The sequence below is a fragment of the Lathamus discolor genome, chromosome 3, assembly GCF_037157495.1.
Source record: "Lathamus discolor isolate bLatDis1 chromosome 3, bLatDis1.hap1, whole genome shotgun sequence".
Lineage (NCBI taxonomy): Eukaryota > Metazoa > Chordata > Aves > Psittaciformes > Psittacidae > Lathamus > Lathamus discolor.
Window position 1 is genome coordinate 61,149,038 of NC_088886.1, and position 22,982 is coordinate 61,172,019.

At 39.7% G+C, this 22,982-nt stretch overlaps 1 protein-coding gene across 2 annotated transcripts; it reads right to left on the reverse strand.

Moving 5' to 3' along the window:
- Positions 1-718: 718 nt before the first annotated feature.
- Positions 719-22,258, reverse strand: LRRC8B (leucine rich repeat containing 8 VRAC subunit B). 2 transcript variants are annotated; one of them, XM_065675563.1, is made up of 5 exons: positions 22,151-22,258; positions 7,387-7,438; positions 5,951-6,049; positions 3,100-5,260; positions 719-2,112 (listed from the first exon to the last, which is right to left on the reverse strand). In XM_065675563.1, exons 4-5 carry the CDS (start codon positions 5,233-5,235, stop codon positions 1,840-1,842), a joined length of 2,409 nt encoding a protein of 802 aa, XP_065531635.1. In that variant the 5' UTR covers positions 5,236-5,260; positions 5,951-6,049; positions 7,387-7,438; positions 22,151-22,258; the 3' UTR covers positions 719-1,839. The 2 variants fall into 2 exon arrangements, with proteins under 2 accessions (XP_065531635.1, XP_065531634.1); XM_065675562.1 differs by lacking the exon at positions 22,151-22,258 and adding an exon at positions 21,592-21,751.
- Positions 22,259-22,982: the final 724 nt, after the last annotated feature.

The following is a 22,982-nucleotide window of genomic DNA, read 5'->3' on the forward strand; positions in this document are numbered from 1 at the left end:
CACACCAATGTACTCTGGTTTCATCACATCTATCACAACCAGCTCTGTTTGTGAACCATGTCAATTCCTATGGAACTATTAAACAACTCAAGATTAGCTGAAAAAGTTTGGAAGGGCTACATATGGATGCTATAAAAGACTGTTCCAGCAACACAAGTCTGCACGTGAACACAACTTACCAGTTTACACAAAACATTTCTAGAATTACATAAAAAGTAGTAGGTTTACCACATTTTGGTTCCCTGAGAAGAAAAGTGCTCTAACTGTAAAGGTCTTTGGAATGCCATCAGTACAGTAAACAAATATGCACCTCCTGCACTGCTACTGCAGAGACATCTCCTACTTCCATGTTGACCAGACTTGGTTTTGGCATTTTCATTCCAAGTAAACCTTACTCTCCACAAGAGGGACACTGGGATGGGAGCAAGAGATGACTAAAAGTAGTCTTAGAACTAAAACTGGTTTATCTGTGATGATTTGATATTACGAACTGGAATGCATATTTGATGAACACAGGCATTAAGAACACAGTTTACCTTATCTATTCAACCCATTATTGATATAGGTTTTGAAAACTTTAATACAAAAAGTCAAATACGGTTTTGGAAAGCATGCTCCCTTTTTTTGCCCAGGAGCACCACCTATATTTTTTGCAAACATGTTTAAATATCATGAGAGTTAAGACTTCAATACAATAAAAGAGCGCACAGCAGAAGAATGAAGTCAGGAACCATTTTATTTCCATCCAGTTTTGCAAGTATTAAGGATGGCATAAGAGCTCATTCCACCACTATGATTTATAGAACTATATCCCTAGAAGACGCAAAGCTTATAATGCTTCCTGGTTTCCCCTCCCAAGCTGCATGACAACGTGGCTTAACTGTGTCTGTCACTAATATCAACTTTATTCATCCTCTCCCCAGAGATCAGAACACAATAACTGGGTATGGAGGACTGAGGCAGCCAGTAACGAGAAGTTACAAAACATGTTAAACAGCACATACACTACACTAACACCTGCGATGCTCACAATATACAGAAGACAACCCTGCAACTAGATTGTGTTGTATTTGCCATCGTTACCTATGAAGATCAGTACCATAAGATTTGCTGTCTCATACATGTGCACAACGGCTGTTGCAAAATGGTTGTTGATTCTTCCCAATTTCTAGGCAACAATTCAATTTGCATTTACTAGTTTTAAGACAAAATACTGAAACTGGTTTCAGGTGTTTTTGTCTAACTGGTTTTAATAGCACGATTCAAATGGCAACTTCCATAATTATAGAATTTATGCTCAATACTTGTCAAAAGCTTTTAAAATTAAGGTATGTTAAAAAATTACTTTCAATATGACCCATGCAATTGAACTGCTCAAATAGTTCAAACTCTTAATTTAACATATTCCAAGTTAATGAAGAGTTCACATTCAGAAACTAGTTCCAGACAGTTCTTAGAGCTCTTGCAGCAGAAGATGAAGCTGTTTAAAATTATCATTGTCAACAGAAAAGAATTCCCATAGGAAAAAAGTATATACACCCTCACTATAGACAGGCAATCAACTCCTCCATTTCAATATCATCATAAACATTTAATTTTTTCAACCAGTAGAAGCCAACCAACAATTCACAATTCAGATTTTTCAAACATATGATTACCTTTTAAAGGCTGCATTTTTTTTCTGAATCTAGGTAAACTTGTTTTTTCCAATACAATCAACTCAGTTCAATGAATTTAAGTTTAAGACTGATTTGTAAAATGTTTTCTCTCACTTCACATATGGAGCCCTTTAAATACACAGGCTTACAGACTGCAGTGATGCAGAGTTCCAGTTTAAACTCAGCACTTATCTGAAGTTGCCTGCAAACGCTCTCTTACACGGGGTGGAAGTGTTTTTAGCAACCGCTCTTCTACAATGAGACTATTCCTCTTTAAGAACTGACATTCTTCCAGTTCAGCAGGAAGTGATTCAAGATAGTTTCCAATGAGCTCTAATTGAACAAGATTCAGTAGCTGACCCACACAAGGGGACAAATTCATCAGACTGTTATTTCCCAGAAGAAGAAACTGCAGCTTTTTGCACTGAAATAATCCATCAGGCAGCATTTCAATCTAGAAAAGGAAAACAACAACAAAAATACACATTAGAAGTTGCTAGCATACATGCAGCTGCATATTTTAAGATTTCCCAGTTATATTTTAGGGTAAAAAAACCCCAGCCCTCTTAGTTTATGGAAGGATAAGGAATGGGAAGATTGTAATTTTTCTATCATTATGGGATAAATTGCTTGAGAATAATAGGATGGTTTTATACACCTGCTTCATTAAGATGCTAAGCTCTTGGCAGAAGACATAAGCATGGCAGGGGAAGCATATACACGTGTGCATACGCAGAAGTGCATACAAAACGTGCATGCGCAGGTGGCAGGGAGCAATAGGCTACTATCTCCTAAGGATCAGTTAATGAAGAAAAAAAATACAGCTTGTGAAGAGACATTAGGAGCTCCTGTATTGTGAAACCTGTACCAGCAGTTATCTGCACAGTACAGTAGTAACTCTAGGCCATCCAAAACCAACCTCACCAGTGAAAAACCAATTACAAACCTCAAAAGAAGCCCTCAGTCACAAGCCTGGACTCGATACTAACGAGCCAGACTGCTCAGGACTGCTAATGAGGTTACAGCTATAATGATTTCCCTCTTCCCAGACAGCTGAGCTGCTCATCAACTAGCTGTTAATTCACTACAGCTTGCAGCCTGACATTTGATAGAAACAATTGAACACTGTTCACTTCCATTAAAACACTACATAGGATAGACAGCCACAGGGAAAGATAGATTTCTGCAGCCATCCTAACCTGTGCTATCTCTGGATCAGAGCCCTTAAGCTGTGACAGACCAGGGTAGTATTTAGTAGTATAACAAACTTTGATGACACCAAGTTCTATTGACTAAACAAGCACCACCTCTTTTTTCAGCTTTACAGGTTTACTTTAACCATGAACATCACAAAAGCATTTTGAAACAGAGGCTGCTCCAGAAAAAATATGGTAGGTTAAGTCAGTATCTGATTGAAGTAGTAATTCAAAGTTCTACTTACATGGTTTTTTGTCAATGCCAAGTACTGCAGATTGGTCAGATAACCAATTTCTTCAGGGATGGAGGTTAGCTTATTATAGCTAAGATCCAAAGAGTGTAATTTTTTACAAAGAAAGAGTTGCAATGGAACATTTTTAATATTATTATAATTTAGATACAATTGTTCCAGGTTTGCTAATGCACCGATCTGCACTGGGACATAGGAAATACTGTTGTGCCACAACTTTAAGCAAGAAAGGTTCTTAAGGTGTTGAAAACTAATTATTTCTTCCACTGTTCTGAGATTATTTTCTTTTAAGTCAATTTCATGCAGATTGTTGAGGGTAAAAATGGAATGGGGAATGCGCTCTAAGTCACAGCAGATTAATTCTAAGGTTCTCAGGTTGAGCAGCTTCTTCAGGTTATTTAGCACTATCAGTTTGTTCCCCTCATTGTTGATAGACAAGTGCTGTAAAGAAGGCAGAAGATCTGTAACCACTTGAGGTATACGGGAAAGGTTGTTTTTTAAGTGAATGGATCTCAGATTTTTTAGCCCCTGAAAGCTTTCGTTATATATGGAATTGTGATGATCTAGCATGAAATATCCTGTTAAGCACAATTCTTGCAGGTTTTTCAGATGAAAGACCCAAAATGGAATTCTTCCCATCTCACTAGATTTGAGGCGCAATGTTTTCAGATTCTCTTCTAAAAAACTGACTGCTGGATAATCCATAGATAGCGATGAGTGATAGACATTGAGTTCTTTGAGATTGACTAGCTGGGTTACAGCTGAAGGAAGCTTGGCTTCAGAAATAAGTTCCAGGCTTAGGACTTCAATTTCTGTCAGTTCAAAGACGCTGTCTGGAAGACCATTTAACATGAAAAGGTGGAGCTCAATCTTGTCTTGGGAATTTTTTACTAGTTTATTTTTCAGTTTTTCCACTGACCATTCATTGTTAAGATTGATCTGTTTCAGTTTGTTTTCACTCAAATCAGACAGGAATATTGAGAATCGTTGTGAATAAAGAGGATCATACTGATCTGCCAAGTGGAGGATGAATGCAAAGTCATTCTTTACATCAGGTATATCACTGTAATTGCTTTTCTCTCTCAGCTTTTCAAAAGAGTATTGCTTAAGTGAACTTCTCAACATCCACCACAGACTGTAAGTACAAGTTAAGCCATAGAAGATCACTAAAACAACATAAAAAGAAGCCAAAACTTTAAAAATCTCTGCTAGTGAATAAACACACTGGTACCTTTTGTAGCCTGTGAAAGCTTGAACATTGACTACACAATCAATTTCAAGTGTAATAAATGATAAATAGTAGGGGACATAAATTACTATTATTACAAATACAACGACTTTCACTATAATCTGTTTCATATACACTGTATATATGACATCCTTCTCTTCAACATGTACTCTGAATTTCTTCACCTTTTCAAATATAGCTTTAGCTTGTTCTCCTTCTTTTTTGTCAAGAACACTTGAGGAATTTTCTCTTCCCGTTGGTTCCAAGCCAGGCTGGGAATATGGCAGGGACTGCCTGCTGGCCCCTATATCTACAGAACTCCCAGGTGGTGAAATCGCTGCTTTTGACTTGGCTATTGGCAACTTCCTCACAGACTGCTCAGCAACTGTTTCTGAGAGGGCACGCGTTGTCCATGGAGAATCAAAACACTTCTGAAGAATGGCTACAAAGTGCTCAAGCCTGGAACTTGTACTAGGGTAGTAAAGCCAGAAATTACTGCAAGCTGCAAAAATAAAGGTATGCAGAAGCACTAGGTACGGAAAAAACTTGGCAAACCAGTGAAGCTCTCTCTCATAACATACTGCATCAATATAGGAATACTGCTGCCGATGGAGATCGTTCTGGATTTTAAGCGGTATGATTATCTGTGCTGTAGAGCTAGCTGACATGTTAAGGTTGGCTTTAACTAAATCCCAAGGCACGGCACAATGATTGTCAAATTCTAGCTTGCAAGGAAGACAACACAATACTCTGGTTTGAGTAAGCTGGAGAGCCCCAGCGAGCACAGCAACTAGCAGCATTATCATGGTGAGGTAATACCAGAAGACATCCCACCATGGTTTTAGTATGTGGTAGGATGACTGGGCATCTGCTAAGTATTTGAGTTCTGTTAGCGTGATCATGACTTTCACTGTGAGAGAACAGCAGCTGGTAGAGGAAAAAAAAGAAAGAAAAGACATTCTTAGAGAATTGATAAAGCAATTTTTGTCACTATTAAACACTTGAAGCTTATTCCTGTTTCCCCAGTTTGAAATAGGTAACATTTACCCTAGCATCCAGAGGATAGCAAAAGGATCCAAGAACTGCTGGCACCTAACTCTAGCCATCATCCTATTTATTTCAAGGAAAGTTACTTGGAATGCAAAAGTTTAAATGAAGAGTGAAAATAGCATCAGAGATTAGGAGAACATATATTCTGGCCAGAGATTTGGGTACTCTTCAGAAACACAAGCAGGTGTAAGCTAAGGAAGTGTCTGGCACATTATCGGCAGCCCTTCAGCAGCATCGCAAACATATAACAAAAGCGATTTCTTATTTAAGAAGAATCCCAAAATCAAAGCAATATATTAACATGATGGCTCTTAGAATATAGAATTTTCTACTAGATTAAATCATGCTACCCAATTAAAGAAGAATGTACAAAAATTCCCACAAAAACTGTTTTGCTTTATACAGTCTTATATGTAATTCCCATCTTCTCCCATCAAGAGCATTAAGCATACTAACAGAATGAAAGTGAAGCTAACCCAACCTGTTACTGTCCAATATTGCCATATATATATATATACACAAATGACACACCTAACCCCCAGTAGCGTAAGTTTTATTCATACTTACTTTACTAATTAAAGAGAATAAATATCCAGCACTGCTCAGTCAGGAGGTCTACACCTTTTAAAATTCCTTGGACATGCCATCTTTACATTTGTCTTCATTCTGGATGGAGAAAACATTCAATATACTTCACTTTTAATTGCTTCACCTAAATAAAGGGCAAACATTTCAACTTTCATTAGAACTGCTGCCTTGTTGCAGACATCAGGATGTAGCAAAGCTCTGCACTGCTACAGCTACACGAAATGGAACAAAACATACTCAAGATGTGATCATGTAGAATGATATGTCAAAGCTTTGCACAGTCACATCAACATGAAACCCAGCAAACTGCCTACAGCAAGTCCTGTTTCAACTGGGAAGTAACTCCTTCTTTTTCTGCCAAATAACTTTTGAAAATAAGAATTGCAACATGCAGTACTTCATGAAATAGAATTCAGTCGTAATTTTAATATACCAAGGTTTGGCAGAAAGCCAAGCTTCTCAAAAACAGAGGCCCTGAAACAAATCAATAAACCATCCAATGTCAATGGCAATACCACAGATACTAACAGCTTTGGAGAAAACATCCTAGAAATTTTGTTAAGCAGTACAGATACAAAGGAATGGGGATGTTCTGTGTTTATCTTAACCACAGAATCATTTAGGTTAGAAATTACCTTTAAGATTAAGTCCAACTGCTAACCCTGCACTGCCATGTCCACCACTAAACCATGTCCACGAGTCCCACATCTACACATCTTTTAAACACCTCTAGGGATGGTGACTCTACCACTTCGCTGGTCTGGATGTTCCAATGCTCAACAACCTTTTTGGTGAGAATTTTTTCCTAATATCCAATCTAAACCTTCCCTGGAGCAATTTGAGGCCATTTCCTCTTCTCCTATCCTTTGTTACCTGGGAGAAGAGACTTAAACCTCACTACAATCTCCTTTTGGGTAGTTCTAGAGAGCAGTAAGGTTTTCTCTCTGCCTCCTCTTCTCCAGGCTAAACCCCAGCCCACCCAGCCCCTCCTCACAGGACTTGTTCTCTAGACCCTTCACCAGCTTTGCTGGACACACGCCAGCACCTCAATGTCTCTCTTGTAATGAGGGGCTCAGAACTGAACACAGAATCGCAAGTGTGGCCACACCAGTTCCCAGTACAAGGACACAATCACTTCCCTGGTTCTGCTGACCACACTATTTCTGGTACAAGCCAGGTTGCTACTGTTTTTTTTGGCCACCTGGGCACAAGTTGGCTCTTGTTAATAGATAGGTACTGGACACTTCAATTCCAAACAGAACTGGGAAACTCTTATAAAAAGAAAAACAACAGCTGAACTAAAGCAGAGCTTTATTCTTACTCCACATTCACATTCAAAGGGAGAAGAATGGCTGAAAATAAGTTAACCCTTCTTGCATGGACAAGGCTACTTTAAATATAATGTAGAAACTTACCAGGCCCACTCAAGGGAAAGCAGCTGAAGGGCAGGATGGTTACAGTGTACTTCTAGAGAGAAAAGAAATTGTCAGATCATTAAATATATGGACTCCAATAACTTATTAAAACAACGGTTCATTACTCCTTCCTACAGCAGTGTTTTAAAGATCCAACATTGGATGAGCAAAAAAATTTAACTAGATTCACAAGAACTAGGTAGAATAATTTAAGCTCTAGTCCATCAAATTAATCACTTGTTCACCATCTGAAAACTGCTTTTCCTGAAGGAAAGTATTGGCTCTTGTCATTGTCCCATTTCTAAGCACTAAAGGCTATTTAAGACCAACAGTTTTTGCATTTACACAAAGTTACTAACCCTACAACCATAGCTAAGAAATAATAGTTTCTTAAATCATTTCAGTTCAACTTGTGAAACCTATAATTACCTTAAAATGAGTTCTTTCAGTATAATTCTTTGGGGTTTGAATATAAATTCATAGGTGTAAAAGCACAATAACTTACTAAACACACCCAAACTAAGGCATTCATTCTGCAAACAGTGTCTGGATCATGTCTTAACTGAAGCCAAACATGCTTGATTTGAATACAGACAGAAAAATCAAAAGCACTGTTTTAATTTCCAGCCTAGAATTAAACCCAGTCAACTCTTCTCACTCCAACTTTGTTACAAAAATGAAAAGATTTGAGACCCTCTTGAATTACCAAGAACAGGCTGAGAAACAAGTATGTTGAATGATTCAGAGATCAAAAGGTATAAAGAACATTATTTTTAGCAAAGAAAAACATATTTGAAAAGTCAAAATGATCACTGAAGTGGCTGAGAGTTTAAATGAGTGTGAAAGGTGTAATTAGCATGAGGATGGGAGCGATTCTTTTCCTGACAAACAAGTAAACCTCAGCAGGGATTTGGGAAGATACTAACATTGTAAGAATATATTTTCTGTAACTAAGTGCATATTAGAGAAAGTTACAGGTAACAGTAATGCACATATCCACTTTTACACAAAAAACATCACTCTCCTGGTAACAGGCTTATTTTGGGGACTAAGCAAAAGAAGCTTATGAGATACAGAGTATGAGGTATGAGTACGAGGTACAGAATTCAGAGTACAAGAAAGCATTTAACACTGTTTGATAAAAGTATTTTCTCTGAAACTCACAGAAAGAAAACAGAAAACAGAACTTAAGCCAATTCTATTAAAGACCTATTTGTATACTTGAGAGCATGCACAACCCAATACACCTTCTTCAAGCAATGCCATAATGCTCAAAGAAGTGGTTTGTTTTTACAGAGACTGAGAGCTTTTAGAGAGTGTCAGGTCTCTTTCTATCAAATGCTTTCTTTCTCACCTCCCTGACTTGAACTGGAAATTTGTTAGTCCCCATCAGAAAAGTCCTGCTACTAGACACTACTGTAGACACTACTAGAAAGTGTCACAGTATTAAGTGTTTAAATACTTGAACTCTGGTCTTGTTAATGAATGACTCGTTTTTTAAACCTTCCAATGAAGCATGTATATTCATTACAATTCTATGTATATGAAATATCAGAGACATCCACATTATATACAAGTGTAATAAAAATGTAAATTATTAATAAGTTTGCTAAAGACAGTTTACTTTCAAATCCTATCTGTATGCCAAGGGTGGTGACTAATCAAATGGAATAATGCTCAACTATAATGGGTACGAGAAATCTCATCTCCAGCAGCTTTCAACCCATATCAAAGCCATAAAAGCTTTTCAAAGTGGCCTAATTCAATTGGCAATCTTTCTTAGAAGATGAGAGACAGACATTGTAGCCCCAGGCTAAGTGATGACTTCAGGAGAGTTAACCCAGGCCAGTACTGGGATGCAGGCCAGAAAAGTAAGGCAATACAGACCACTAATATCTAGGCAATTTTTAGTTGCTTCAAGACTGATGAATCTGATCAATAGAAGCCTATCCAGAATAGGAATGAAAGGCTACCATATTGAAAAACATTATCTATAAGCATCAGACACTGCACCTCACTGTCCTCAGTCAACAAAAGGTTACTTAACATCACATTACTCCGTCATTTGGTCTCTGCTTCTGTAATTTTAGGCACATAGAGTCAGGGATGGCTCTGAAGCAAGGGAAGTGCTCTGCTTCCCCTCCCCAAAGAATAATGCGCTGCAGAAATCCCATAACTGACAAGAAGCTTTGGTTTATTTTTAAGGTTATGCTGGTTTTGTTGATTGATTGAGTATTCAGCTGGTGCTTCTGACACATTAAGTAAATCAAAATAGACTTATACAACTAAAGCATACCTTGACAGGTATTCCAGTGGTGTTATTCCAGCAGCATGACATGCTTCTCAATTGAGATAAGAAATGCTGACATCCTAAGTAAATATGTCTGTTTTAACAACTTCCTACCAGAAGTGATTCCTAAACTTCAGTACCAACTTAGCTTCTATCTAGTTTAGATGTATCCCTTTTTCTTCCAAAATTTAGGGTGCAAAATGAAATTCAATAATAAACTAGTCAATCAATTTTACTCAGACCATTTTGAGAGTCTCCTATGGGATTTCTAATACCTGCTTATGGTCTTTCATGCACAGCCTGAATCTCCACTTGCAAATAAACACTAATGAATATTCCCAAAGGAAAAAAAGTAACAAGCTTTACTTCCCCACGCATTCATCACTCAAAACACATCTTTCCTGGCTAAAACTTCCCCTTCTATCAGCATATTACCATTTCCTTTTTCACGTGTCCCCTAAACAACAAAAAGCCACATATTGCAAGAGTTTAGGGGCAGGTCTGACTTCATGAAGAATGATAACTTCATACATATTCTTAACAGATGTGTTTAGATGACTGCCTCTCCCTTTTTTAAGCTTCCTATTGACTACTACAGACTACTCAATTCAAGCACTACTTTGGTATATGGTCCTTCAGAATGTGTACCTTGACCACTTGTATGCACATGCAGATTCAATGGTGGGATAGTTTTGACAGGGATTGTATTTTTGCTCTGTAGTCCACTGAATGCAGAACAACACACAAACAAGATTAGAGAAAGCTTCTTTTTCGGTTCCTTCTGAAGGTCACAGGTGATAACTGACAAATGTGTAAGTGATTATCCTTCTGTATTTAGAATAAACACAAAGACATTTCCATACTTTACAGTAACTAGCATATTCCTCAGCACAGGATGTACAAGACCAGTAGCATTGTTACACATTTTCCATACCAACCCTTCAAACAACCAAAGGCCATAATTACAACTAGAGACAATCTCAACTGTTTGTGTCTGGATTAATTGGAGGCCTTGCCTGCCTTAAACACTCTTACTCTCAAGCCAGTCCTGCTGAATGTAAGATGTGGAATGGTAATTGTACTCTCAAGCCAGTCCCGCTGAACGGAAGATGTGGAATGGTAATAGCAAAGTCTTCATGCTGTTTAAGAAACAGCCCTTGCTCTCTGGAGAGGTCTGCTTGCATAAAACTTCATAGCCCAATAATTTCTAGGAAAACATTCGTAAACATATTTTTAGCTTAAAATTTATTAAATTAGGCTATACTTACATTTACTGTACATGGGGTACTCTGCTAGTCTTCCAAAATTAAGCAACTACTACCCAGCTCTACCACTACTGTACCTACAGCAAGCCGAGAAAAAGAGTATAACATGGCAAGTGTGTTTTAGTTTCCTCAGCTATCCAAAAGCTTGAACATTCCTAGGTTCAACAGAGAAGGCCTCAGAGTAGGTGGAAAAAAGACTTCTTGAAGGCAGCTTCATCTAAGCTCAGAATACCCATCTTTATTCTATTAGTTCCTTTCTCTGGTACACTTAATGCAAGAGAAATACTTAATCTTGAAGTCTAATCTAAATTGAAAATAAGGTTTACTCCAATTTGATTTGCTTCACAAGCACAAGACCTTCTCTTGCAATCAGACTGTGCAGGATTAAATATGCTATATTATACATTTCTATCCCATACCTGCCACACCCAGATAGGACCACTATCTTCCTCGAGGATATTAAGTTAACTTCTCATTAAAAGCCATCAATATGCAAGTATTAAGTCTTTTCTCTATTAAAGGAAGGCCAATAAAGAATTAAACATTGTTAGTAACGTATGTCACTGGTCAAACACTCACAAGGGAGACAGATCATCTTCAAACTTTCCAGTTGCACAGGCAGTGAGAATTACATACCCATACGTCACGTAATATTGAATCACATCAGCAAGGTCTGCCTAAGTACATGGAGTTACTTGAACCTCATTCTCAATAAGAGGATGGGAGGGAGAAACCAAGTAAACTATTTTAAGGCTTAAACTCTTTAATAAACTTGTATTACATGACATGTATTTAAAGGTATGGTAAATGTACTTTTTATTTCATATTAGGACAGCCTGGAGGGCAATTTTAAATACCAATTCATATTCAGACATACATAGACTGGTAAAAGTACTTTTTTCAGCCTTCTCAAGTTAAGTTTAAGGTGTTAAGGATGGTGTTCTAGCTAAAAGAGGTCACAACCTATGCTCCTATGAAGGCCTGTATTAGCAAGAAAAATATTCAGCTTAAACCCAGGTTTAAGACCAAACAGACAGGGAGACAAGCACTTTACAAAACAAAACCAAAACACCCCAAACCACTGAAAAACAAGATGAAGAAAAACTGGCAAGTTGGTACAAACCAAAGTTTCCGAACAAGCATGTTTCACAGTTAAAGAGGGAAGCAATCTAACAGTAAAACACAAATCCTGAAGTAAAACAAAAGGTGGCCCAGCTTTGTCTTGCACTTAACTGCATCAACACAACTGATTTCTTTGAAAGCAAGCTGTCTACTTATTGGGCAAATATCACTTAAGTTATAGTTCTGGTGCTTCCTAAGATCCCTACCAAACCAAACCAAACCAAACCCAGACTTGGAATCAAAACTCCATACTTCTAGCAAGCAATAGTTTGTACAGCTTTAGTGCCCAAGCACTATTTTCAACTCAAGGACACATTAAAAACAAAAAAATAGAAGTCTGTATCAGGTAATGGTAGAAATATGGCAGAGGAAAGAATCAAACTATGCAGACAAGTATTACAGTGCTGTGGTCTCCTCTTTCCTTGAGGACACATAAAGATAAACCTGTAGACAAGCTGTAGGGCCCTTGCCAGACTGTGGGTCCTTTAAATATATTATATGTGAAGTTAAAATAAGTTAAATTTAAGAGCTGTATTAGCATCTAAAATACTGATTCCAGTAAATACCAAAACAAGCACCTGTTTTGAAGAGGGTGTTTTGTATTGGTTATACAAAGAATCCCAAAAGTAAATCCACCTGGAAGAATATTTTGCTTCTCTAATATTTAACCAATAATTTCATTAATTTAATTTGTATTCTCACCAAAAACCCTAGCATGTTTTTAGAACATTTTTTCATTTGCTCCACTAATTTATATGTCTTCAAACATCTGTGCATCTCACATATTCCACTTGAAAAAGGAAAATATAAGTGGAAGAGGACCACCAAAACTCCACATTGGTATTAACCACTAAAAAATAGCTCTGCTATCACAAGCTTGCTGTGTTTCTTTAGGGATTGCCAAAGTGCATTAACAGATTAAAAAAAAAAAAACCAACCCAAACTGTAAAGTTCCATAAGGCTTAAAAAAAAAAAAAAAGAGAGAGAAGAGTATGACTAACTGTACTAGTTCTGCCTGGAAGAACATAGCACATTGAGGTGTTAGTGATCAACTCTGGCTAGTTAACAGGCTCAGGCCTGTGCTGGGCAGATCTCTTGGCCAGAGGCTAAACTGAGCCATCTGGTAACAAAGAAGTCTGCAGGCAGCTCCCACTTGGTATGAGTCAACCACCACCTGCACGTCCTTGCCTTTATCAAGAAGTGGAGCAAGAAGTTTTCCTGTGAACATCTTTCCTGGTTGACGGTAGAAATGATATACAGGCTTGCTTGCTTATAAGAAAGCCTTCCTACCAGTAAGGTCTGCATGTTGTGCAGCACAAGGATCAAAAGCTCATTTGATGCTACACAACTCACATTCCCAGCTTCTAAAGGGATGTATGATTATCTATACTCTTTTCTTTATAATGTAAAATCCAGTAAAAAGCATTTTAAATTACACTGTAGAGAGCCTGAGGACCTTTCTTACCGAGATCATCATGAACCAGCATCTCTCATGCAGAACACAAACCATATACATAGTCTTCTAGGAGGTCACTTCTGAAATTCTCCTGAAGTTAAAAAAGGGGCCCAAAAACACTAAATCAAAGAACAAATCCCAAATATCTTTTATATGGCACTGTACAGTCTGATCACATCTCATCCATTTTCAACACAAAGGTTAGTATTTAAAGTGAAGCACTATCTTCTGTCAGCCTCCTTTCCCCCTTTTTCTGGCCCCATAACACTTTCAAGTAAACAAAAAACTTCACTACTGAATAACAAGTAGAAGAATGATATGCATTCCTACTACTTTAACATTTCTAACAGCCCAATGAGCTGTATTTTTAAGCATGGCCTACAATGTGCCATGCATTTAGAGTGCCCACAATGAAGCACACCACTTAATGCAAGGAAGTCAGTTCATGTAAAGTCTCAAAAAAGAGGCATAGGTAAACAAACAGAATCAGCACCTAAGCAGTACAGGAGACTCTTGAGAATGAACTTGAAGCCAAGCACATTCAAAGCACAGGTCAGTTACCTCCTCATAGACAAACCTACTGTTTTTTAAGTGAAGTGTTAATAGATTTGTGAAATAGGATTGAGAGAGCACTGGAATACTAGACTATATTATCCACAGCAATGTACTTAATATCACCCCAGAATGGCTCAAGCTACCATAGACCCAACAAACAAACAATCATTAACTTCACACGTAGTTAAAGAAAGGAGTTACAAATCCATTTGTTTTTCTTAAAAAAAAAAAAAAAAACACAACCCAAAAAAACCCACCAAACCCCACCAATACTACTAGCAGTCCTCCCTTCCAAGTTCCAAAGAAATCTTAAAAGTTCAGATCATTAAGTATGAAAAAAGTCTCCTTGGCTCTTCACCTGCTGTTCCCCAAGCAAGGAAGACTACATAACTACACCAAAAGCAATCTTAAAAGGTCTAGACTGGCTCTGCTACCTGTGGCATGCTGTACCTCTTACAGCTCTCCCAGAAATCATCTTACACAAGAGTACATCAAGTCCTTCGTCCCACTGCTAACACACCTGACAGAGTCAGATACATTCCAACCGCATGAAATAAGATTTTCAAGCTCACTTATATCTCCTTTTTATTCCTATAACCACATTCTTCAGTTTCTCATGATGAGAAATATGAATACATACCCATAAGACAATGGTATCAACAATACCCTCATATCCCTCCAGCGTTCCAATGGTATCTATTTAATTTTGCATACCAAGATAAATGCTACAACAGAAAATTAATTTTTATCTCAGTTTCCAGCAGTCAGACAGATAGTCATGATCCCCATTCATTGCGCTGCTATGCTCAGAATATCAGAAAACAAAGCAGAGCAAGATAACACTGCAGAATATTCACAACTTCAATACTACAAGATCTTCCTACCAGTAGATTCTTCAGTTATAATATAGCTTATCATCTTCAGTCTTCAAGAGCAGTAGTAGTACAAGAGAGCTAGCAGCATAAGGCAGTTCAAATTTAAGCAAAGACCCTCTTTCCTTAGGAAAAGGCAGGGAATTGCTCTTACATGCTCTTCCATTTTCAGTCTGCTTTGCAATGGAGTCATAAATGCCCAAGACAACTCCTGTAACCTCATTGGAAACAAGTCTGAAATAAGGAAATCTCAGAAAGAGGAGCCCTGGACTATCTCTACACGCCTGAACTACCTCTGAATTAATTTCTCAAGGAGCACAGGGAGAGCCGCAGAACAAAATGAGTAGACCATAAATCCTACTTAGGTAAGCATTTGGGTCAATTCTGTAGTCCAAAGGCTATCAGGCTGCTATAACTAGGTTATCAACGTAATTCATGTAATACCATACACACTGATGTATTAACCAAAGCACGTTAACATTCCGATTTGATTCTTCTACATAAAGGTCCTATAAGGAATTCAACAGCACTGCATTTATGAAGGGGGGAACACTCCTCATCTCATAGGAAGCCCTGCTAGTTTTCCAGGGAGCAGAGTACCCAAATCCAATTATTTTAGATATTCAGTACCTCCATTCTACATTATTTTCCTAGCCTAAACACTGCTTTCTAATACAATAACAATACCCAACCCAGTTAATAGGGATATTTATCTCTGACAGCTGAATAGCTCTATGCAAGTGATTCTCTCTACCTCAAATTCCTCAACTGTAAAATCATGGTAATGGTTCTTCTGTTCTTCATAAAGTATTTAAATGACAACATTATAGAGTAATACCACTTCTTACTAGGTGATCAGAGGCTATTCTGGATTGTACTACACACACTATTCCTTTTCTGAATAATGAGCAGACAGTTATCACCTTTACCTGTTCTCAAAAATACACAAATTTGTTTTATACTCCTTGTTCTAGGTGGAATCATTTTGATGTTTCTAAAATATGAACTGTTATCTAATACAATAAGTTAAAATCCCAACATTCAGGCTAAAAAGGAAACCGATGGGTTTTCAGTATTTATAGACTGCCAAGACCAAACAGTGCCCTATCAGGATAACAGATGTTGAGAACAGAAACATAAAGTTAGGTCACAAATAAAAAATATATACCAAATACCGTCTGTCTCTGCAAGATAATTAATTACTATGCACAAATACAGCTACAAGATTTAAAAACAGTGGTTTGGTTTTAGGTTTTCCTGATGCTGCATAAGTTTCTTGAAGAACTTTCCAGGCTTATTACTTCCACAGACAAGAATTTAACTGCATCTATGAAAAAACCAATTATCAGGGCAGCAATACAAAACACATCTGATTCTACTCTATTAGTGCTGACATTGGAAAGCTAAGTCAACTTTCAGCAGTGGCTCAAATCTCTTCTCAGAAGCAGCAGCTTTTTATCTTGTTTAAGAGGACAGTTACTCTTGAAAGTCATCCTGACAAGTTGAAACACTAGATTCTAGGTGTTCAGTCTAGACATCCAAGAGAAAATAATGAGACTAGGTAAGTTTCAACTTATATCTGATTCAAGCTCAGGCACTCTTTTTGCAAACCCCATCTTTTTACCTTTTTTGGTAACCTCCCCACCCCAAAGTCAAAAAACTTGTGAAACTTCACAGTCAAATACAAACTCACCCGCAAGGGAAATGGAATCAGATTTACTAATCCTCTGGCAGGGAGCATGCTGTCTGCACAATTACCTCAATGTCTTAAGTATCTTCCTGTTCATATTACTCTACATTACATATTGATTAACTTGATAGAGCAACCAGCTACATCTTATATCTTAATAAATTTGTCCTTTAGTCTTTTCATTTTCACATTGCACATGCTGTGCAACTGCATGTGTACAAATGACTTATCAATGCCTAAACACACCTCTACAATTTGAGAGCTGCACAGGTGCACAAGATCACAAAAACAGCATCATGCTCGTCAGAAGCATCTCCTAGAACAATGCTAGGCTTCAGAACCCTGCACAAGCGATCAGACCTGAATGCTACAGTAAGCCTACAGTAATCCTGCTTTGCTTCCTGAGCAAACATGAACTTAGCAACTGTGTTTGTGCTTTATACTTCCATCAAGCCCAAATATGCTGCACAACAGGGTCCTCTGCTGCACAAAGTTTGTTTTGAGTGGGGTGTCTGAGGAAGCCTAACAATGGTTTTTTTCAAATAGCACTACTAAAAGAACAACACTTCTAGGTATGAAGCCAAGCTTAACAACTTCAAAAACAAGAGTTAAAGGTTCTACCATCACCTGAACCAATTAAGAATTGTGAAGTAAAAAAAAAAAAAAAATCCAGCCACATATTTGTAAGAAACTTACTAATAGTTTGAAGCAAAGCAGACACTGCTTTCAACAACTCCAGTTCAATAAAGCACTTGAGTATTGACACATCCCATCTGACTCCAATTCATCAATGTTTGGGTGCTTTCCTGACTTTCGATCAGTGTCATTGCAAAGGTAGTATTTAAACAATGTTAATGTTTAATAAAAACAAACAAACATGAACTTGGAAAACGGTTCTCCTGTACTGCAAAGGCACTGGCAAAGTAGTAATTATTTTCACACTTCCATTGGCATGGGTTGGAAGAGAGTTTATCTTGTTGATAACTTAAACACAGCCTAGAAACAGGTTAGTGTTAAAACTGTTCAACTTGCCCTCCGTTCTTCAAATATTTTGGATTACACAACAAATACACGTCATGGTTCTGCTTTCATTCAAATGGAAAAAACAGTTTAAAGGACAAATATTTTAGGATTAGAGTCTAAATTTGCAGTTCTTAAATTCAAGCCTAGTCAACCTTTTGCATGCAAGTGAACTTTAGCTACCAGAAAATACATGAATAAATATCCAACAACCTGAAGTACTCATAAAACAGCAATATTCTCCCTAGAGAACTAAGGCAATGATGTCAGGGAAATCAGGGGTTACATTTCCTGAGGTTTTAAGTGAGAGCTTTAAAATCAATGCCACATTAATTAAGCCTCAGTAACTACATGACTACAGTTTAGTAGCCAATGTGCCACAGAACTGAAACTTCTATTCGATATTAAACTAAAACCACAACTCAAACTAGTATCTCCCAAAGAAACAAAGTGTTTATTACAATGTCTTAAGACTACTAACAATTAGTAACAGATTGTGTTACTGCCATACTCTTTACTGGTATCACTGGATGCCTTACTAGCATTGTTAAAACTTTCAGCTTCTCACAATCAACTAAATTCTCAATTTCAGTATAAGGAATTGATTTCTCAATATGCTCTGATACCGTAAGCTGGAATGCAAGCACTTTGATGGAAATGCACTCACATAATTAAATTCAGGGTGGAAAGACTATTTTGGAACAGAATGGCACCATTGAGAATCAAATTCAAGATACTCCATTACGAGTTTTCTCCATCATTCCCTTCTGATTGTTGAAAAGCCCTAGAATACTCTTGGGTGTAAATCAGAGGAGGGTGTGCCAGCACAATACCACATTTAAAACAGCTTTATTGAGGGCTGAATCATCCACCTTCTTTCCAATGTACTACATCACTAGAAAGTATAAACTCTTTGTATCAGTAAATTTTAATCAAACAACTGGGGAAACTATTCAGAAGTATTACGAAACTTCAGTTCAATATTAAATTACAGTTTGATTTCAACTAGCTAAAAATTTAATCCAGAACTAGTTCATAGCACACCACAAGTCTTGGGGAAAAGAGTGACCAAAGCCAAGCATAACTACAATAAACTGAAGCCCACTTACTAAGTCTGTCAAAACTCAAATCTGAACGTACACACAAGGTAGTGCATCCAAATAAGCAGTTTAGTTATTAACAAGACCACATGACTCATAACAACCTTTCTGCACTAATGAGTATGACTGCCCACATGGCAGTGATAGGGTTAATAAAACACAGGCCACAGCCTCTCAGCTACAGTGACCAGCTATCACTAAGCACAGTTACAAGTCTGTGATGTGTCCTGCTGAACTCAATCCATACAGGATACAAACATATATCAGACAAGTCATACCATAGCTTGTCACCAGATAAGAAGAATAAAAGCATGTTGTTTATTAATTATCAGCAAATTAATAATAGCTATATGTTGCTAAACAACTGTATATACCAGCTAAACATAAAAATGACAGCATATTTAAGTATTAGAATATTAATTCCACTTTACATTCCTCACCCTTCTACATGGCTACCCATGGTATCTGAACCAACTATCTTCATAACCACAGCACAGACTTCTAATTTATCTTTAAAAAGAGTGAGTGAACAATCAACTGGCAGAACAGCACTATTTGTGAATAGCTGTTATGAGGATGCCTGCAGGAAAGATAAATAGAGCCCACAGGTTAGCTCACAGAATACAGACAGCAGTGTGAAACATTTAGATAGGCAACAGAAAGACCAGTGTAAACCACACATTATCCCCTTAGTCACATAAAATAACCATTTCTAATCTTAGCTGAGCAAAGCTTGGTGGCTCTAGCAGTAGGTTATGGTAAACTGACGTAAACTACTAGGGCCATGGTCTCTTACTACCTGTAGCACATCAGCAGAGCAGGCACAGCAGCAGCTAAAGCAACACAAGATTTCCTCCTTCACCCCTGTCTAAAAATCCATTATAAAAATACTATTTTGGCAGTGACATACTACTCTACCAAGTATTTTACAATGCTGAAATACTGAGGGACCAACAATGGTAGCATTGTTGGTCTCTCTCTAAGAGTTACTTAACATGCTTCCATCAACTTCAAAGAGCAGCTGTACTGGTATCTTGCAAGGAAAAAAATAAAGGCAATTTTCTTTTTCTCCCCATAAGAACCCTATTTTCTTGAAAAAGGAAAAAACTAAGAGTGAGACCAGCAACACTCTTCTCTCAAGAGTGCAAGGGAACAAGCATGTTAATACTTCATATGAATGCTACCAAAGTTGAAGCTTAGTTACTTTACACTAATGTAAAATTCAGTAGAATGTAAAAATATGCTAATGTAAACTCTGATAAACATTCTGTTATCTAGCTACCCAGAATGCTTTAAACACTAGGGAAAACCCTTAAAGCTTGCTCCCTACCCCAACTCTTGGTTCTCTACTACAGTAATTCTCCTTTCTGCTCCATTTCACATCCCTTGCCCTGCCCAGCAGCACAGATACCGAAGGAAAACACTGCTCAGGGTAAATTTTCTAGTCCCCACACAGCCAGCTGAGCTACACAGAGTGAGGAAAACACATGCAATATACTTCACACATAATAAATTCTATGACTGATATACTACGAGATTTCAATACTGGAGCCATGTGGGCTTTTCCTCTCCCTCCTCTTGAGGGTTTAAGAGCTCCCACAAGATAGATCAGTAAGTCCTGATTGTTACCCTCTCTGCCAGGAAAGTACATGAAGAAGAATTCTGAGACACAAGGAAATAATTGGTGCCTTACCTTATCACTTCAGCAAACAGACAAGGAAAGCTGTTTGTCAGCAGGACATGTCAAATACTTGAAAATGCAAGTGACTACATAGCTCCTAACTTAAGCACTACCGCAAAGGTATTGTTTTAAGTGACCACACTAGGTGCCAATTCAAACACTTTACTTGATCAGGACGATGAATGACAATCCACATATAAAAGTAAGCTTTAGGAAAGTCCACTTTAATCAATCCTACAGAACCAGTCAATCACAGTATTCACCACAGACAAATTCTTAACTGATGCCACAAAATAGCCTCAATCTCTCCACAGGATAGACCAGCACACAGTAAGCCTTACACCACTGAAACAATTCAGCTAGGATACAAGTAAAAGCCACCATGCAAGAAACCCCTTGCTGCAAGATCAGTCTCGCTGGAGAAGAGAAGCGCATTGACAAGAGAGAGGAAAGGAGGACAAAGAAGAGAATGCTTCTTACTTGACACACAGTCCTGCCAGGCCTCAGCACTGAGTTTAAGTCTTTCTTTCCCTTTCAAGGAAGTTGGGACTTGGCACCCACTTGCCCTTTGCTCGAGGGCACACACCGCTGCCACACCGGGGGCCGAGGGTGGCAGCTGCCGCCCGGCCGCTCCGAGCGCGGTGAAGAAGGAGGAAGCCCCAGGCGACCTGTAGCGCCCCGGGTCACTTGAGGACACGTGTAGATGTCGGTTACGCAAATCAGAGAACGGTTTTTTGCCGAGCCCCACCCGCGCGGGAGCGGAGCGGGGCGGCCGCCAGGCCCCGGGGCAGGCACAGGCTCGCTCCGGCGCCCCGCGGAGAGGCGGGCAGGTCAGCGGCCCCGCTGCGGGGAGCCGCCGGGTGCAGCCGGGTGAAGGGGCGGCCGCCGGGCAGGCTCACCGGGCCGCCCGGTAGGGCGGGCGGACAGCGCCGGGCGCCCCGCTGCCCGGCACCCCCCTTCCTTTCTTCCTTCCCTCCCGCAGGCAGAGGAAGCATTCCGGCCCCTTACCGAGGCAGGAAAACTGGGGACGGTCTCTTGGCGGCGGTGAGGGCCGACCACGCTCTGCCCTCAGGATAGCCCTACTCCGCTCCGTCCCGCCCGCTGCTTCATGGCGGGGAGCGGGCACCTGCCCGCAGCGGCAGACTCTCGCTTACCTGGCCGCGCCGCTGGCTGGCCGGCCGGCCCGCCCGCCCAGCGCGGTGCGGTCACCAGCCCGCTAGCTTGCTCGTTCCGTCCGCGAGGGAGCCGGCAGCGCGGCGCGAGGTACCGGCTCCAACCGGCACTTCTCGGGTCCCGCCCCGCCGCCGCCGTCACGTTATCGGCCGCGCCAGCCAATGGGCCGCTGCCGGCGAAACCGCTGACAGGCCGCGGGGCGGGCGCTGCGGCGGACAACAGCGGCCCGCCTGGCACCGCGGCTGTGCCCCCCGCCAGGCCGACAGCCCTCCGGTGAGGGTGCCGGCACGGGCACCTAACCAAACGGAGCCGATAGGAAGCGGGAGGAGGTGGAAGGTGTGAGAAAGCTGCTACCGCCGGCGGTTACAATGTACACACGAGGAAGGAACCGCTGGCAGCGAGGCTACTGAACCGCGCGGAGGTCGCGCAGTTGCCTGCGCACAGGAGGCCTCGGCTGAGTGCGGACAGCGGGAGGGGAGGGGAGGCAGGCGGGGATGCTGATGTCCGGCCGGGATGCTGGGGATGCCACCGCGCTGTTACCTGACGAATTAGCCGCCGCCCCTGCCGCGTCCCTGCATCTCTCCTGCAGCAATAGCCAGGAACATCCAACTTCCACGCCGCTGTCTGACAGGGACAGACAGGAGTCAAGTATTCTGCACGGCAGGACCCTTCTACGGCTCGTCAGTTCCAGGGGAAACCTGATAATAAAGTAATAATAATTTAAAAAGTTCACAAATATACACAATGATTTTTAAAAAAACCCAATCATAGACCCATTTGACTTTCCAACTTCACTGCCTTTCTCTGCAGAGAGTGCAGCTCTCTCCTCCCGGTACACGAAGGGTTCTGCTGGATAAACGAATGAAAGACCGAAGGGAAGTTGTGATCCCTGCCTAGATTCCTGCTATTAACTGTGACAAATGGGCTGTGTCTGCCTCCTCTTACTCGTACAAACAGCTCAATCTACTCCAGGAATGTTCCTGCCATATTTTCAATATTAGCAACTCCATTGCAAGAATCTATTTAAAATCCTATTTACAATATAATTATACTTCCTACACTTGCTCTGCTGTAGTGTTTGTTGTCTGTCTAGTCATCAGTTTAGCAGAGAAAAGAGCCTATGTTCAAAATACTGCTTTTCTTCCATAAAACACCAAAATCTTTTTCTTCACAGCTACACAAACCCCCTTTTACTTAAAGAGCACAGATTCTGCAAAACCAACAAACTATATGCCGCACACTGAATAAAGTACAACTTAAAAGAGCCGTTACAATACAATTCTGCACAACACAGAGGTATGTGCTTGTTTTGAAGCACAGGCATTACAGTGGAGCCAAAAGTGAAACCAATTACAAATGAAAGTGAAGCTGG